Below are 18,021 nucleotides of genomic sequence, written 5' to 3'. Positions count from 1 at the left end.
GTTTTCGGACCACAGTCAGCCACAGGCAGCTGAAACTGCAGAGAACAGAGCCACAGACAAGGCAGGACTTCCCTAAACCCACCTGAAAAACAGGTCCGTGTGCCTGCGTGTGCACTGGCGATTCCGTGAGCATGCGCACATGCTTCATATTGCATAGACAATTTCCGGACATAAATATGGAGCAATGCAAGTCTGGAGTGGATCTCTGAAAAATACATTTGTTTTTTCCATTATATCCACCTAGTGTGTGTGTGTGTGTGTGCATACATAGTTTAATAAGGAGAACACGGTACTTTCATAATTTTAAAGGGGGAGGGAAACGTGGTATTTCAATAATGATAGGAATAAACATCACAGCATTTCTCCTCTTTGGAGGGCAGACACTGGGTTGTCGGCTCTGCAGACTGAAGCCCACCTGGAAGTCAGGATGTGACAGGCACAGAGGAGAGTCCAGGACCCTTTTCTGTAGAAATTCGTCTGCCCGAGGCGTCTCTGAGTCCGCCTGGTGTTCACACCAGGAACCCAACAGAGGCCGCCTGCTGTTGCTGTGCCTAATACTAGGAGGCCTGTGCTTCAGTGACTTCCAGGATGTGCACAGATGTCTGGGTCATGGCTCCTGTTTCCATTTGCCTGTAAATCTGGGTCCTGAACCCAGGTAAGTTTATGGTTAGTACCCTAACCCATGAACCCCCAATATGCCACCTACAAGGGACTCTGTCAATCGGAGGGTAAGCAAAGATTTCCTAGTTGGGATATTAAAGGCGTTGGGCTATAAAAGATGAAATTGGCAAGTGGGACTTAGTAAAAATTAAATACTTGTGCTTATTGAAGGATACAGTTAAGAAACAAAATAAGCCGTGGGCCGAGAAAAAAATTTCATCTTACCAAAGGCTTATATTCAGACTTTTTAAAGGAACTTCATGGCCAAATAGTAAGTAGAACAGTGCAATTTCAATATGGGCAAAGGACTTGAACAGGCTTTTCACATCAGACAGACATCTCTTTAGCAGTTTCCTATAAAGTTAAATCAACAGTTACCCAGAGAAACAGAAACTTGTTCACCAGAGAATGGTACACAAATTCATAGGCAGTTTTTTTTATAATACCCCAAACTGGAAACAATCCAAGTGTCCACCTGTGGTTGAATGAATGAACAAATCATGGCATATGCATTCATTCAGTGAAACGCTACTCAACAATGGCAACAGGAAACGAAGTACTGATGCCACATCTGGATTGGAGACCAGAAAGCAAATCAGCCATTGCCCAGGGCAAAGGGGTACAAGGAAACACTGGGGTGATGGACGTCTGTGTCGTGGTTGTGTTCTTTATCGATTATGGTGGTGTAAATTCATCAGAACTCACTTAACATGGGTGTGTTTTCTTCTACATAAATCACCCCTCTAATAAAATTGATGTTTTTAAAAACATTTATTTATTTGAAAGACAGAGTGAGGGAGAGAGAGAGCTCTTGCATCTTCTGGTTCACTCTGCAAATGACTGTGACCTCCAGGGCTCAACCAGGCCAAAGCCAGGAGCCAGGAACTCCATCCTGGTCTCCCGTGTGCGTGGCTGGATCAGAAGCGGAGGTGCTGGGACTTGAACCGGCATGCTGCTATGTAGCCTGCTGCACCACAACGCCCACCCCTACAATTGATTTTTTTTTTTTTTTTTTGACAGGCAGAGTGGACAGTGAGAGAGAGAGACAGAGAGAAAGGTCTTCCTTTGCCGTTGGTTCACCCTCCAATGGCCACCACGGCCGGCGCGCTGCGGCCGGCGCACTGCGCTGATCCGAAGCCAGGAGCCAGGAGCCAGGTGCTTCTCCTGGTCTCCCATGGGGTGCAGGGCCCAAGCACTTGGGCCATCCTCCACTGCACTCCCGGGCCACAGCAGAGAGCTGGCCTGGAAGAGGGGCAACCGGGACAGAATCCGGCGCTCCGACCGGGATTAGAACCCGATGTGCCGGCGCCGCAAGGTGGAGGATTAGCCTAGTAAGCCGCTGCGTCGGCCCCTACAATTGGTTTTTAAAAGGATGCCACCTCTGTATCTCCAGGGAAAGGCTGGCAGAGTAGGGGCCCGTGTCCGTAAGCGCATAACTATGTTTCACACTTTCTCATTCTGTTTGCAGTTCTTGGGTCTGCCTTTTTTTTTTCTTGCCAAGACTTCAAGAGGAGAAAACCCCATCCCTTGATACCTTGTCTTCCATTCCATTCCACCCCCGGCGCTGCTCATTCAGGAACGCACCTTTCAAGAATGGGCACGGGCTGTGGGGTGCACTGTGGTTGAGATCATGGTACCTCTGGGTATGCACCCACCCCAAGTGCCCGTGCATCACTGAGCGCATCACGGTGTTTCTGTGAGCCGGCGTCAGGTGTGGCAGATCTGGTTAGAAGGGAAGACGCGCCTGGTTTATGGGTCTGGCTTGGTCCGGCATGGGCTGGACATTGCGGGAGGACGCTGTGTGTTCCGAAGCCCCCCCCCCCCCCCCACTGCACCTTGGGGCTGTCCTGCTGAAATTCTCCTGCATTCGTGTGAGTGTTGCTGGTTCTCTCCCTCCACCTTTTTCTTCCCCGGTATCTGTGGCCCTCAGACCCCTCTTGAGATTCAATGGGTGTTTAAAGAATCTGGAACTACTTTCTTTCATTTTCTGGCAAAAAGGAAAAGACTCCTGACTTCTCCTGGGCTTCCTCCTACTCCAGGGATCCTCCTGGTCACTCATCACCGAAGTCACCAGGAGAGGCTGGTCTGTCTAGCCAGCCCGGTGCAAGGTCACCTGTAGCTTTCGCGTTAAGATGGCAAGCAACCTTTACTGGAGAGAAAAGACAGCTTGTTTTCTTGGCTTCTCCCTGAGAAGGGAAAACACTCTTGACTGGAAGGGGCACTGGGAGGGGGCAGCCTCTAAGACCCCCACAGCACCTGGTAGGAACGACCTGTCTTCCACTGCTTGTGGGTGCCTGCAGTGCACTGAGTCCTGCCCCCCACTGGGCAGAGCCAGGGTGCACGGAGAGAGAGAAGCCTACGAGCCGAGCCTGCAGGTTGCCAGTTCATCATGCGACTAGTATATAATATCTTCTAGTGTCAGTGGGGAGCGATGCCTGTTGCAGGAATTTCACCCTAGGAGTTGCCAAATAAGTCAATTTACCTGTTTCTCCTACAATGCACTTATTAAAATAAACTCTTATTCCATTGTGGAGTGTAATAACAGGTCTCCTGCAGGCAAAACACAGAGAAACAGCAGGCGGAGCGAAGTTCCTTTAGCACTTTGTAGAATGTGTTGTGGTGGTGACTTTGTCGTCTCGAGCCAGCACCATCCCTAATCATTCATTGTGGGCCTTTCCACCACATCACCTAACTCCCTTGGAACGAAGCTGCGCGTGTAGAGTATGAAAAATGCACTTTTTTAAACAGTTAAAAAAAAAAGGTAATTTTCTCCCATAATACCCCGAATAAAGTGCCATGGAGCCATTAGTTGTAAATTGAATTCTTGGGTGTATAATTTGTATAGAACCTGAGAAGTGGGAGCCCCACTCCGCTACCCTCCCATCGTTGGTCGTCGGCCTTAGCGGACGCGAGGCGGTCCTCTGCACGGGCAGGCGTTTTCATGTCGACTTCAATTGCACACTTGGTTTATTTGGACAGGGCACAGGCGGCAGCCTCTGTCACGCGGCATCACCGCGCTATTAGCGAATTTCGCCCCAGGGCAGCTGGGCCGCTGTGCTGGGGCAGATGTTCTTTTCAGCCTATTCAGTGACCATTCTTGGGGGTTGTTTACTGTTGCCATGGTGACCTTCATTTCCATAGAGCAGAGCTGCTGTTTCTCAGAGGAAAATGAATTTAGTTATCAAAGGATAATATTTTTCTCTGTCTCTGTGTAACCTGCCATCTGTCAACCGGTGGATCAGTAAGGATTCAGAAACCATTTAAGAATTAATAGCAATGAAGTGATGAGTATTTTTTTTTATTTAGCCCTTAAGAAAACCAATAATAGATATGCAAGCAAACACTGTGCCCTGAACATCAGAACTTTAATTTTTTCTTTATATTTCAAGTGGTTTTCTTTTTTTTTTAATGCCTTTGCCACCTCCACCACTGCTGTGCACGCACATAGCCTCATAAAATACACTTGACATTCTGCTGACAAATGGAAATGACCAAATGTCTTGCTTGTATCTCACGAGATGCAGTGTGTTTAATGCTTTCTCTCGATGCTGTGAGCTCTCCCCATTTCATTAAAAATTCCTGTGGCTGAGCTATTGTCACTGGGTCTCCCACGCCACCCCAGGATTAACACTGTAGGGGTGCATAGATCAGCAACTTCGGAACATACAGTGCAAATTACGAAACTAACCCAATGAGAAGAGACCAAGCTCCTCCGCTGAAACACTTAATAAACGTGCTCTTTAATCCTCACTCTGGAATACCTTTTCTCCTACTCACATCCAGATGGGAAGAAAGTCACTTTTGGGATAGGCCATGTAGTTCCTGGAATCCTTTTCTTCTCTGTCAAATTCATAAACTGTAACTGGCAGGGGACATACACACATGCGTGCACACACACACCAGCCCCGTTGTAAATAATGTTATTTATTGGTTGATTTTTCCAGATCCTGACATTGATGCTGCCAGTGCCATGATGCTTTTGAATACTTCCCCTGAGATACAAGCAGGTTGTGAGTAGATATTTCTATAGCCTACAGCACCATAGACTGTGAACTTAACCTTCTCATTTATATAACAGGCCCTAGGAAGAACTCATGCTAAAGTAGACCTGCCCTCGTAGCATCACTTTAAACCCCACATAAGTACATGACCACATGCGTATGCGTGTTGCCTTTCCCCATGCATATGTATGAATGCATGCCTAGGTATACTTCCCAGATGAGAAGCTGTGCTAATGTCAGGACTGAAGACTTGGGGCAAGAGAAGCAAACCCTAGAGCGAGTGCCAGGGGAGAGTGTCTTTCTCCCGCAGGAATTGTTTCTGTGAGTTTGTCGTCTCTGCTGGAAGAGGTTACATGAGGCCAGCGTAGCCAGGATGGAGATGAGCAGAACCCATTTTTAGCAACACCCTTCCCTTCTGGGACCTCATTAAAACCAGGCTGCCATGTTAGAGAGGGAAGTCTTGCCTGCCTGAGCTTGGCGGAGCCTTGAAGTAGAGCCATCGTATCTCCTTCTGACGTCTCCACCCAGCCTCCCATGCAATGCAGGACTGGTTTCGCCGAGCTGGGCTCTTGGCTTCACCTGCTCTTGACCATTGAGCAGAGACGCCTCTTGTTCCTTGGACTTCTCTTCTGTCCATCCCTAAAGCTTTTTCCCATCTCTAGAACTAGTCTGTGATTTTAGAACAGTTCCCTCCCCAGGGATAAAAACAAAAACAAATGACCGTACGTGCAGGTGTCTGTCCCTCCTCCCAGCCGCACTTCTTCCCACGCCCCACACCTGGTCAGGACGCTGTTAGACATCTAAAAGGTGCATCAGGATCTGCTCAGCTTGTTGGAGGTTGTTGCTGCGTTTCAGCCTGTTTGTGATGAAAGACCCTGTGAGTAGGTGGTAACAGGGAGCCGCAGGCCCCACATGACACTGCCGGGAACTGACACCTCCCTATTTCATTCCTGTGTCTGGACTTGGAGCTCCGATTGGTTCCCAGTTCTCTGTGTGCCACATGGCCACCAGACCAAAGGGAAGTCCCCACGTGGTTCCCCACAGGACTGTAACTCCCCACAGGTACCACGTTGCACTGATGGGAAGTACTAGACCTTCCCCCGTGGCCCTGTACTTGTCCCAGCTTTCCTGATAGCTGTAGGGAATGCGACTCAATCTTCATTTCCTCCTTTTTTTATAACTCCCAGGAGGTGTAGCTGAGCATCCTCAGGGTGACCTGATCCCTTGCCTGGCACAGCTGTTGCCTGCTCCTAACAATGCAGAAGTCTCATTCTTTGCTCAACTCAGGTTGGCAGCTGTTGAAGTGTTGGGTGACCCACAGCAAACACTGCTGCTAAGCGGATGTGTACTTGGTAAAGACCTGTCACTAGAGTTAACCTGGAAGGTGCCCCCCTCCCCGCTTCTTTTTTAAGATTATTATGTTTGAAAGACGAAGTTAAAGACAGAGAGAGAGCTTCCATCCACTGATTCACTCCCCAAATGGCCACAATGGCCAAGGCTGGGCCAGGTGGAAGCCAGGAACCAGGAGCTTCATCTGGGTTTCCCACGTGGGTGGCTGGGGCCTGAGTACTCAGGACATCTTCTGCTATTTTCCCAGGTGCATTAGCAGGGAGCTGGATCAGCAGTGGAGCAGCCAGGACTTGAACCGGTGCTCATATGGGACGTTGGTGTTGCAGGTGGTAGCTTAACCTGCTGCACCCTAACAATGGCCCCCTAAGAAGCTGCCTTGTACGTGATGTTTTGAGTTTCAGATGGCATCGCAGAAAAGAACGGAACAGATTGTCATCAAGCTGCAGGCTGCAATGGTTTCTAAAATCACATTGTATGACCCACGATCGTGGAAATGAACTGATTTCCTCAGAGCCGAGCAGGGTGCAGTCACCTCCCTTAGCCCCTAGCCACTGTGCACAGTGATCCTTAGCTCAGAAAATACTTCTGATGAACTGGCTGCTGGGGTTAGGAATGGAAAATGAAGATCATGGCAAAGCCAAGGGGAGTGACCGATCATGCACAGATCCCCGCGCTTCCTTACCAGTCGCATTGTTGCTGGATTCTTGGCCACGAGTAGAAAAGGGAAAGGCTTCTCCTGTTTGGGTGACAGGTTGCTTGGGTTGATGTTCTCATGGCTAACCGAACTCCTCGACTCTATCTCGACTCTATCTGAGCAGGAACAGCAGAGCAGTCAGTGTCAAGGGAGGGGAGATGCACTGTCCCATGTGACTTCCAGCCCTTGTGCAGTGCCCCCTGGAGGTCAAGTGCAAGCATAGTCAACAGGCAGTTTGTAAGGTGCCTTAACACTGGAAAGGAATGAAGATGCATTGAGCGTCTGCTCTGTGCACTTGGCCCATCCTTGACCTACTCAGAAACACAGCTGCCGGTATCTGTCTCTAGCAGCCAGTCCCTGCTTTCGGCTGGCTCTTTCTTGGTTCTCCCTCCATCTCACATTGTGTATCTCTGGCTTTGGGATTCAAGGCAGTACCTCCTTGCCTTCTTAAGGGAGAAGCGTTACAGACCTAAAATGTAGCCACCATCCCTTGCCCTGCTAGCTTTGTCCAAGACCTGGAAAAAGTGAAAGGTGATTCCTGGGCAAAAGTGTTTAAAGGCCACAGTCAGCCAGCTACAGCAATGGTGTGAGGTGGTGCTTGTGTGTGTGTCCTGGTGTGGATACATACAGGCCTTCTGCAGGTGCCAGGGTCCTGTTGCTGCCCACACGTGCTGAGCATGGCTTCCGAGTGCAATATATGTCCTGCCTGCTGCCTGTCCTCTCCTAGGGCTGGTGGTGTGGCCAGGCCGTTTGTAGAGCTGCCTCATATGGGACTATTAACAGCCCCAAGTGTTCACTTCCTGGGCTGCCAGATACCTGGTTTGAGGACTGGCTACCAACCTAGTCCCAGCTGTTGGAGGCCAGCCTGGTGGCTTGAACGCCTTTTCCTTCATAGCCACTATGCTTCAGGTCGCCAGATGGGCACCACTGAAGCCTGTTCCTCTCTACCTTCTCTTGTTCATTGCCGGCAGACTTAGCTCAGGACCAAGACGCTGGCTACAGGCCCGGCCATGAGGCTGACTATGTCATACAAAAACTGGCGAGGGGCAGGCATAAGATGCTTCTTGGGACATCTACATCCCATACCGGAGTGCCTGCATTCATGTCCTGGCTCCACTTCTGACTCCAGCTTCCTGCCAGGGTGCACCCTGGGAGGCAGCTGCTGATGACTCAAGTACTTGGGTCCCTGCCACCCACATGGGACACCTGGATTGAGGTCTCAGCTCCTGGCTTCAGCCCCACCCAGCCCCAGCTGTTAGGGGGCATTTGGGGACTGAATCAGCAACTGGTGAATCTCTTTGCCCCTCTCTCTCTCTCTCTCTCACACACACACACACACACACACACACACAAATGTTTTTGATCTGTGCTGGCCTCTTGAGGGCTCCGTACGACCCCAGAGGAGCCTTGCACACCCTGCATTACTAAGACTGCAGTCATCCTAGTCACTGCTTCACTTTCTTTTTTTTTTAGATTTATTTATTGAAAGGCAGAATTACAAAGAGGTAGAGGCAGAGAAAGAGGGAAAGGTCTTCAATCCACTGATTCACTTCCCAGATGGCTGCAATGGCCGAAGCTGAGCTGATCTGAAGCCAGCAGCCAGAAGCTGCTTCCAGGTCTCCCACGTGGGTGCAGGGGCCCAAGCACCTGGGCCATCCTCCGCTGCCTTCCCAGGCCACAGCAGAGGGCTGGATCGGAAGTGGAGCAGCCGGGACTCGAACCGGTGCCCATATGGCATGCCGGCACTGCAGGCAGCAGCTTTACCCGCTACGCCACAGCACCGGTCCCCATGCTTCACTTTCAACAAGGCAGCAGCGTGCACATGGTACAAACCCCAGGCTGCAGTGTTTGGTCCCCCCCAGCACCTCGCACAGTGCAGGTGACATTAGCCTTTTCAGACTTGGCCAGTTTGCAGTGGGGAGACATTCTACAAAAGCCATTGGGTCTCCCCAGTCCATGGCATGCTGCTTCCAGAACAGTCCACACAGGACCTGGCCAGTGCACTGTCTCCTGAATTCACCTCTGGTCAATCATCCACCCGCCCCACCCTCCCAAAAAGAGTGACCCTGTAGCTTAGCGTCAGCTTCTGGGATCCCCGTAAGCACCTGCTTTGCAGGGCCCCTTCGACAAGCCCTGTGAGTCATCTTGAACCCCCGTGGAGGAACTGTTGTGAAGTCGGGAGAAGCCGGATCACCATTACTCATCTTCAAAGGCTTATGTAATCCCTGGTTGGAACATTCCCAGAGACAGCTCTCAATAATAAACAAAACAACACAGTGGAAGGAAGGGGCGGAGGAGGCGTTCCACACCCTGCCTGGAACTGGGCTATGTGAGAATCAGACGCACCAGGCGCACCAGGCACGGCAGGAGAAAGGCAACCAGGAAACGGGCCGTGTGCGCCCATGCCAGCCCCCTCCCCAGTCTGCTTCCAAGGAAGCAGGTGGAAAGGCTGACTTTAGGAAGGGGAAGGATTATCGGAATCACCTGCTGCTCAGCTTATGGCCTCGGAGAGAGTTAGCCAGGGCTGCCCTCCAAAGGCAGCCGTAGGAGCTCAGGTTAATTTTAGAAGTTGAAACCTCAAGGAAGCTAAGCGTGGAGAGCAAAGCTGGGGAAATGCTGAGGGACGACGTAGTGGGCAGGGAAGTTCGTCTTGTGCCTTGGACTCTTTTTAAGGTTCCCAAGATGGCGTTATCACATGAGATCACAGCGTGCACCGTGAGCCAGTGAGTGGCGCTGCTTCATTTGGCTCTGGTGTTAGTGTGAGTGTTGCTTTCTTGTTAGTTCAAATCAGAAAGTTTGGAGCTTTCAATTTCAGAGAACCGGGCTGGCATCTTATCCGAGCAAGATCCCAGCAACCCAAGACTCAGACGGCTGCCTTCTCTCTTATAGAGGAAGCGTAGTCAGCGCGTGTCGCACGCAGAGCAGGATGGTGCTGGCGGCCTGCGTCTCTCCCGGTGAGAGCCGCAAGTCCACGCTGGAAGTGTCCATTTTCCTCTTCTGTCAGTGCCCCGAGTGGAGCCTGGGTGCATTTCAGTGCTGTGGGTCAGGTGGATTAGCCGCAGTGGTACTGGTCTTGATGCACTTGGAGGGAAATAGAACAAAAGGGAGGGAAACACTGGGTGTGCTGATGCTGGCAGAGCTGTAGAACCACTCCCGTTCCTGCCAAGCCCTGCAGTCCCCAAAGCAGCGCATCACGGACCCGGCGCGCCTTTCTCCGGCATGGCCGCTCCACACTAGCTGTGCTGCGTTTCTCTGACACCTGGGGGTGGGGACAGAAAGGAGAGAAGATGGGGGACCAGCCAAGTGTCCCAGCTGGCTTCTGGCAGCCAGTGAACGAACAGGAGCACACCCGCCATCGCCTGGGCAGATGCGCTGCCAGGGGCGAGGGCTGAGAAGTGCCGGCGTTGGCAGAGCGGCCTCCGTGGCAGCTCGTTTGAGCCAGAAGCCTGGCGAGGGTCGGGAAGCAGATCGGGGAAGCGTGGTAATGCTGCAGATAGCTTTGTCCGCGAGGCTCTCTTTGAAATGAAAAAAGTTCATTCATCAGAAGGATGCTTTGGTGGGTGAATGCAGAGTTAACATAATGGACTGAGAAAACCCTCCCTGGTCCTGACCCCAGTGAGCCTGGTGCCTTGGGGATAATTAAGAAAGAGGGGCGACATGGGACGGTGGCGGGAGGAGGAAGGGGAAAATGATGACGATGGGCCAGTGCTGACCTAAGAGGCCTCTATTCAGTCTGCACAGCAATCCCATGAAGTCTGCTTACGCCTGCTTTCCCAGTGACAAGCCTGCGGCACAGAGAGGCCAAGGCACTCGCCCAAGGCCACAGAGCCAGTGCTGGGTCCGAACTTGGAGTGGAGGCCCCGTCGCTCAGGGCCTCCTTAGTCTCCTCCGGGCTTTCAGGGAGACAAGGAGCACGCAGAGCCCCTGGCCTCCTACAGGGACTTAGAGACGACAGGTTTGCTTTCCTGTTTGCCTTCTGCTGGCGAGTCCCTGGTGCCCACAGGCTCTGGGCCTTTGAGGCCTGGGGCTGCTTTGGCCGATGACCCAGTGTCCAGGCCAGCGCTCAGCAGAACGAGGGCTCCATGACTCCCGCTTCTCCCCTCCCGTTCCAGGCTCCGTCGTCTTTGTCCGGCTGGAGATGTTGGGGATGTTTCCACCGCAGGGTGACACTAACATAACGGGCACGAGGGGAACAGCCGCACCATCACTGCTGCTCTTGCAGCCAGCTTGGCCCCAGGAAGACAGCTGAGCTCCTCCGTCGTGCCCTGGGTTTTGTTTCATTCTCTGCTTGCGGGTTTTCGGCTCATCTGAAATGGAGAAACGTAGGCCGCCTTGGCTTCCTGTGTAGATGGCGGTCGGGTTGAGATGATGATGATGATGGTGACCTTGATGACATAAATTTTCTGACTGTCAGTTCCTGTATTACTCAGTTGTATCTCCAGATACCCTGCGAGAGGAATATTTTTTGCCCTCATCTTACTCAGGGGTTTAAGTAGCTTGCACAGGGTGACAGTCAGTGATTGACAGCGATGGCACAGAGACCGGGGTTGGTCGGACCCCAGAGTCACATGTTCAGCCCCTGTACTATAGGCCACTTCCTTCCTTCCTTTATACTTTTCCCAATACCCATGGTACAAAGTCCAAATGCATATCATTCCGGCTAGGATGACACACTGGAGAAAAACACCATTTTTGTTCCTTATGCATTTGTTTTTAGTCACTTCAGATCTTTGTGTGTGCTTCCTCTGCCTCTGATTTCCAACTTAGATGGCACTTCCTACAGGAAGCCTGCCCAGGTGCCCCTAGGTTTGGATTAAGTGTCTTCATATTTCATGCACATAGGTTCCCTCCCCGGCGATTTCCGTAGAATATTTCCACTGCCTTGGTTAAGTCTCCCTTGCTCCACTGTAGTTATTCAGTGTCCCGATCACCTAGTACATGGGCAGGTACTTGGTAAAATTTCAGTTAGTTAATTGATATAATCGACATATAGAACTGTGATTATTTTTACTGACAAGGATGATAGCTGTGTATATCTTTACTGTGTCGGTTATCTATCATCATGGTCCATTACATCAAATTCATGTGCTGCTCTACATGGGCTCCCTAGCCACAGATAGGTCAGGAATAGAGGAACCCGAGGTCATCTGTCGTGGCTAGGTGAGCACCGTCCAGCAAAACAACCGACACCCTCTGCCGCCATCCCCAAGACAGGCAAACCAGAAATACAGAGAGACGGGGCACCTGTCTGCAGACTCCCTGCTGTGGGCCTTTGGTCTGTGTCTAGCCTTAGGATGATTGGTACGTTCCTCTGCTGTTTTCTTCCCACAATTTCATCTTTCTCTTACATTTGCTTATATTTGGGTCTGTGGTGCACTTGCACTTTTTGAATGAGGTGTGAGGTAAGGGTCCAGGTGGATCTCTGGGTGTTCAGGGGTTCTGCGTTCCCTCTGGGCTTTGTCTTGGTACCTTCAGCAAAAATCAGCTGATCGCACGTCGGGGACTGCTGGCTCTGTTTCATTCCATGGGTCTCGATGCCCAACACCAATACCATCCTGCCGTGGGACTTCTAAATTTATAGGAAGTCTTGAAATCAGATCATATAAATTAGTAAATATAAGTGTTAGATATTCTTCCTTAGAGAGCCTGTTAGGCAAAATATGACAGCTGCAGCCCACGTTGTAAGAGCCCCATGCTTTTAAGATGCTCGCGAAGTCTCCTGCCTTACAGCTGGATCTGTTATCTGAAGTCTGGAGTGGTTAGGGTTCCCTATCTGGCCCTGGTTCTGGAACATGGGACTGCGCTAGTAGTCTGACTTGGACAAGAGTTTAAATTGTATCTCCCCTCCCATGTTTTTTACCAAAAGCCCTCCACAAACTCAGAAAACAATGGAAAAAATTATTAATAATGCCCAAAGAATCAACAGTCTATAAAGTGATATCTTTTATTTGTTCAGCTCCTTATTTAGTGGAGCCAATAAGTCTTTGACTATAATATAAATTGAAAAAGTGATCTTAAAAATAATATTTAAAAACAATAAAATTATGATATTCAAGAGCAGGCATTCACTGTCCATGAAGGCCTTTTGATTAAAGGTTTGGAATAATACTTACAAGAATGTATTCTTAGAGTCCTAAAAATATGTAACTTTTTTTTTTTTTTTTGACAGGCAGAGTGGACAGTGAGAGAGAGAGACAGAGAGAAAGGTCTTCCTTTGCTGTTGGTTCACCCTCCAATGGCCGCCGCGGCCGGCACGCTGCGGCCGGCGCACCGCGCTGATCTGATGGCAGGAGCCAGGAGCCAGGTGCTTTTCCTGGTCTCCCATGGGTGCAGGGCCCAAGCACCTGGGCCATCCTCCACTGCACTCCCTGGCCACAGCAGAGAGCTGGCCTGGAAGAGGGGCAACCGGGACAGAATCCGGCGCCCCGACCGGGACTAGAACCCGGTGTGCCAGCGCCGCTAGGCGGAGGATTAGCCTAGTGAGCCGCGGCGCTGGCCAAAATATGTAACTTTTTTTAAGATTTATTTATTTGAAAGAGTTAGAGAGGGAGACCTTGCAGTGGTCTTTGCCAAAGCAGTCTGTCCACCCTGCTCTGTGCAACACTTTGAGGGCTGCCTTGGGCACAGGGCTCTGGGGGGTCCTGGGGTTGTGGCAGCAGGGGGCGTCTTAGAAGGACACTGTCCCCAAAGGGAAAAGGACATTCAAGTCCTTGTCCAAGGTCACACAGGAGAGGCCAAGATTAAAACCCCGCAGTGCTCTCGCGTGGTACTTCCTGCCTGGCTGTGTAGGCACATGGAGGGTGTCAGCGGATGTAGCAGGAGGGGAGCGACTGGCCTGACCGGGATGAAATTGCTGTTTGGGAGGTGATGGGATTCCTCTGACCAAGAGCAGAGCGAAGCCTCAGGGGTGTGGAAAGGTCCCTTGCAGGCTGCTCCGGGGATGGGTGTGCCTGGGGGAGGGAATGGGAGCTGGGAGGGGGATGGGTGTGCCTGGGGGAGGGAGCGGGAGCTCTCAGGACCTTTGCTCCAGGGGAGCGGGGAGGGAAGCAGGGCTCTGTGGGAATCCACGCGGACTCAGTCCTTCCCTGCCCTCAGCAGGGCCAGTTTCCCAGGCAGCCCAGGTCATGGTGAGGAGGAACCACAGTGGGAGTGCGTGACACCGAAGCAGCTGGCAAAGTTGGCTTTGCTAGTATTTTTGGCTTCATATTTTTTTTCTCCTGTGGATTCAGGACAAAAAGGTGTTCTCAGCATGACCAGAAAAGCATAAGGAAACTGCTTGAGTTTGGTCACTTGCTATCCTACTGTGTGTTTCTGAAATGTCCTTGGGATCCAGGTGAGGCGAAAAGGTTATGTTCAACAAATTCAAGCAAATAACTTTTGAAGCTCACTTTTGACAGTTTCCTCCCCTCCACTTTGTAGCCTAGGCATCAGTAACTCGGTTGTGAGCTCTTGGTCTGACTTGGCCAACCAAATAATCTTTGTGTCCTGCCTGCTTAACTTGGTTTCTGTCTCTCTGTCCTCCTGTGTGAGTGTGAGTGTCTGTGTGTACACGTTTCTCTCTCCTGTTATCGGCCCTTCTCTGGTGTATCCAGGGTTTCTGCCTCGGAGCGGAGTCTGCACAATTGAATCCATGTGTGGTATCTCTCTCCGTTTGCTTTTTCAGTTCCCCCAGGAGTGGTGCAGAATGGAGCGCGGGTTCTGAGCCGAGGGCTGTTTCCTGCTGTCCGGCCACTGCCAATCACTCCCATTGGAATGACAGCCGCCATGAGGTAAGGAAGGCAGGGGCCCGCTGGCCAGAGCCGCCTGCACGAGTGGGACGGCCTCGCTCTGTCCCACGGGCCTCTTCAGCGGGTGGAGAGAACCAGTGTCTAACTGGGGCAGATAATGACCCAGGTTTGAGTACTAAAGACCATTAGCGTAATACCCCGACCCGGAACAGCCGGTCCAAATGCCAGCCTTCCCTTCTCAGGCCATCAGATTATCAGTGATCCTGGCTTCTTTGAAAATGAGGGGTAGGGCTGCGTTGAATGGAGCGTCTGTGTCCTAAGGAGGCCGTGTGAGGCGGGGGCAGGACCTGGCGGGTGGGCTGGAAGTTTCTAGCAGGTCCCGCTCTCGCCCTGAGCCCCGTGACTGCGACTCTGGGTTGGTGTCTGGCCTCGCTGGACCCCAGTTCCCTCCTCCTGTGCCTCCGAGGAGAGCTTGCAGGGAAAACCAAATGCAGGAATCACGAGGAACAGGGCCTTTGGTAAGCGGTCTATAAATAGCGGTGGCATCACTCCCGTGCTGTGCAGAATCAGGTCATTGCCAAACCACAGGAGCTCTTCCTCGGGAAGTGTTTTTCCTGCGTCCTCACCCCCACCGCCTGCCCCAGGGCAGGGTCAGCCCTCATCTGCTCTACGCCCCCCGCCTCCCCCCACCCCCGCCCTCACCCATGTGTGGGGCTTCCTCCCAGGTTCCCTCCCAGCCACCAGCCACCACCAGGCCAGGTTCCGCAGATGTGCGTCTGGGACGATCTGCAGAGCACCTGCCATGGGCTCTCAGCACACTGACCTGATGTCCCTCCCCCAGGCATTTCCTCCCCTCGAGTTTGCTCCGCAGGCCTGTCCAGCATCAAGCCATTTTATTCACACGGTTCCCTCTGGATCAACTTGCCCCGCCCCGCACCAGCGAGACAGCACGCCCATCTAGACCCATCACACGCGCGGTCCCTGTGTGCCCTTTGCCCCTGAGCCAGCCTCAGACACGTTTCCCTTTCTTTTGGACCCACCGGCCTGCTGCAGCTGTGGTGGCCCTTTGATGAGCGAACCTGTCTGGTTGTCATTCCTCTGTGTGTCCCCTTCTGTCCTCAGTGATGTGCTTGTTGAAGATGGAGGCTGGGCTCACTCAGCCGGCGAGGGTCTCATCCCCTGTGGCACGGTGCAGGGTGTGGGGTGGGGGGCTTCGCTGTCTCACTGAGCTGTGTGCCTGTCCCTGCCTTCAGCCCAGTGCACCAGGAGGCCTTTTCCTTTCCTGGCCTATCACATCCCAGAGGAAAGCAGTCCCACAAAGTCTGTTTTGCTGGGTCTGGGCGAGTCACAAGGTTGCACTGCCTTGTGTGAATCAGCCATGCAGAAACCCTCCCTGAGCCTGGCTCTTGGGTCTCTTGCAGAAAACCAAAGGACTTCTGTCACAGTAGACATCTTAGCTGGTCTTCCGAGCAGACCTTGCGGCCTGGGGTGTGACAAGGAGGGCCACTGGTAGGAGTTAGAATGGTAATGAATTATAGAATGATTTATCGCTTGTACTGACCAGGGATGCTTCCCAACAGTACCTGGGAAGGGTCGTCGTTGTTGTTTGTACTTCTCTGGTGTCATCCCACCTACTCTTAGAGCACTACTTGCATTTGTGAGTAACTTCTCCCATGAGGCCGGGATACCCACGCCCTCACCTCCCCTTGGGAGACAGGCATTTTCTGTCTTCATTCTTTCCTCGCCTCTGTCCTGTGTTACCTCCTAACTGTCCTCTTTGGTTGAGAAGACTTCTTGACCATAGACTATTTTCACTGGGCTCAACAGTGAATTTTCACAGCAGATTCTCAATAGAGACTTCCAGGTTTTCACTGTCTTTGTCATTCTTTGAGTGCCTTCAAGGGTAGCTCTCTCTGTGGGTCCAGCCACTCCTTAGGGAAGAACCAGGCAGATACCAGCTTGGCCTTCGGCAGTACATCATCACAAATTTCACAGACTAGTACTCGCTAGAGGCATTATAAGATCTATTTATTTATTTGAAAAGGTGACAAAAAGAGAAGGAGAGACAGAGAGAGATCTTCCATACACTGGTTTACTCTCCAGATGGATGCAATGACCAGGGCTGGGCCAGGCCAAAGCCAGGAGCCAGGAGCTTCATCTGGGTCTCCCACATGGGTGCAGGGGCCCAAACACTTGAGCCATCCTCCACTGCTTTTCCCAGGCCATTAGCAGGGAACTGATGTTAAGCAGGTAGGAAGTTATTAGCCAGTACCCAAAAGGAGGAAGAGGACTTCAGGTGTCAGGGAAGGAGCAGTGGCAGGGAGCAGCCACCATGCGTAGAGCCAAGGAGACAAAGGGAGAGGTTGAAATGCTTGCCCGGGGAGCTCTGCAGAGGGGGGGATCTGGATCCTGACTCTGCAGAGAAGAACCTGCTGTAAGGGACTTGGCTCCGCGCGTGCAGGTACAGCTGCAGCCTGGATTCAGCAGCCACTACAGCAATGCCCTTTAGTGGAGACGCATTGCTGGGGCACCACGGTAATGAGAAACACACAGGCAGAAGAGGGTCTCCCAGTCTCTCTGTTAGGAGAGCCTCGCCCACAGCCAGGTGGTGAAGCAAAGTGTGGCTTGCACCGTCCAGCCCCAGCCCCAACATCCTACAGGGAATAGAAGGGTGGGATCTGAGGTTGAGTGACACAGTAGCTTGCTCAGTGGCTGCACCCGACCCTGCAGCCGCCATGTCAGTTATAAAGGGAATTAGGGGGCCGGCGCCGCGGCTCACTAGGCTAATCCTCCGCCTGCGGCGCCGGCACACCGGGTTCTAGTCCCGGTCGGGGCGCCGCATTCTGTCCCGGTTGCCCCTCTTCCAGGCCAGCTCTCTGCTGTGGCCCGGGAGTGCAGTGAAGGATGGCCCAAGTGCTTGGGCCCTGCACCCACATGGGAGACCAGGACCTGGCTCCTGGCTTCGGATCAGCGCGGCGCACCAGCCGCAGCGCGCTGGCGGCGGTGGCCATTGGAGGGTGAACCAACAGCAAAGGAAGACCTTTCTCTCTGTCTCTCTCTCTCTCACTGTCCACTCTGCCTGTCAAAAAAAAGGGGGGGGGGGATTAGGGGAGAAAAGCTGTGAGCTGTACACTTGTTGCTGAGGTTGTCCTTGGGAGATGCTCTCTGGAAGTGAACATAAACACAGCAACGTGGCATTTACAATCTGCATAAAACCCATGAAAAGCGGGGAGAAACAGTGTTTTCACTTAAAAAAAAAAAGTTTAATTTAGCCACTTGTCCGGTGAACTCAGATTCAGCTGAGGGCAGAAGGGAAGCAGGGGACTGGAACCACACTTAACGCCAACTGCCAGAGGATGTGGCGGTACCCAGGCGTGCCTGTGGGTGTTCAAATGTGCACAGGGATTGCTGCCCCAGCCTGTTCAGCTGAGGACAGCGAGGGAGTCATTAGCACCCACTAAAGACCAATTTCCTCCTCTCCTTTGTGTGCCGGGTTTTCTGTGTGAGTCTAAGTGACTTTTCCTTAAGTGAAAATATTTGTCTTTCAGGGATATTTTTTCCCCTCCGCTGAGTGGCAAAGGCCATGTTT

At 52.1% G+C, this 18,021-nt stretch overlaps 1 protein-coding gene across 22 annotated transcripts in view; it reads left to right on the top strand.

Annotated features, from left to right (window-relative positions):
- Nucleotides 1-18,021, top strand: part of FOXN3 (forkhead box N3) — a 462,718-nt gene that overhangs the window by 425,325 nt on the left and 19,372 nt on the right. For 10 of the 22 annotated variants that reach the window (XM_070065510.1, XM_070065508.1, XM_070065509.1 and 7 more), the window contains 2 exons: nucleotides 4,605-4,670; nucleotides 14,369-14,474. In XM_070065510.1, coding sequence (XP_069921611.1) covers nucleotides 4,605-4,670; nucleotides 14,369-14,474 — 172 coding nt within the window. The remainder of the gene's footprint in view (nucleotides 1-4,604; nucleotides 4,671-14,368; nucleotides 14,475-18,021) is intronic. The other 12 variants (XM_070065521.1, XM_070065516.1, XM_008271939.4 and 9 more) reach the window with 2 other exon arrangements.

The sequence above is a fragment of the Oryctolagus cuniculus genome, chromosome 20, assembly GCF_964237555.1.
Source record: "Oryctolagus cuniculus chromosome 20, mOryCun1.1, whole genome shotgun sequence".
In the NCBI taxonomy this organism is placed as follows: Eukaryota; Metazoa; Chordata; class Mammalia; order Lagomorpha; family Leporidae; genus Oryctolagus; species Oryctolagus cuniculus.
Note: the sequence above shows the minus strand (reverse complement) of the source record. Positions and strands in the feature narration are given on the sequence as shown.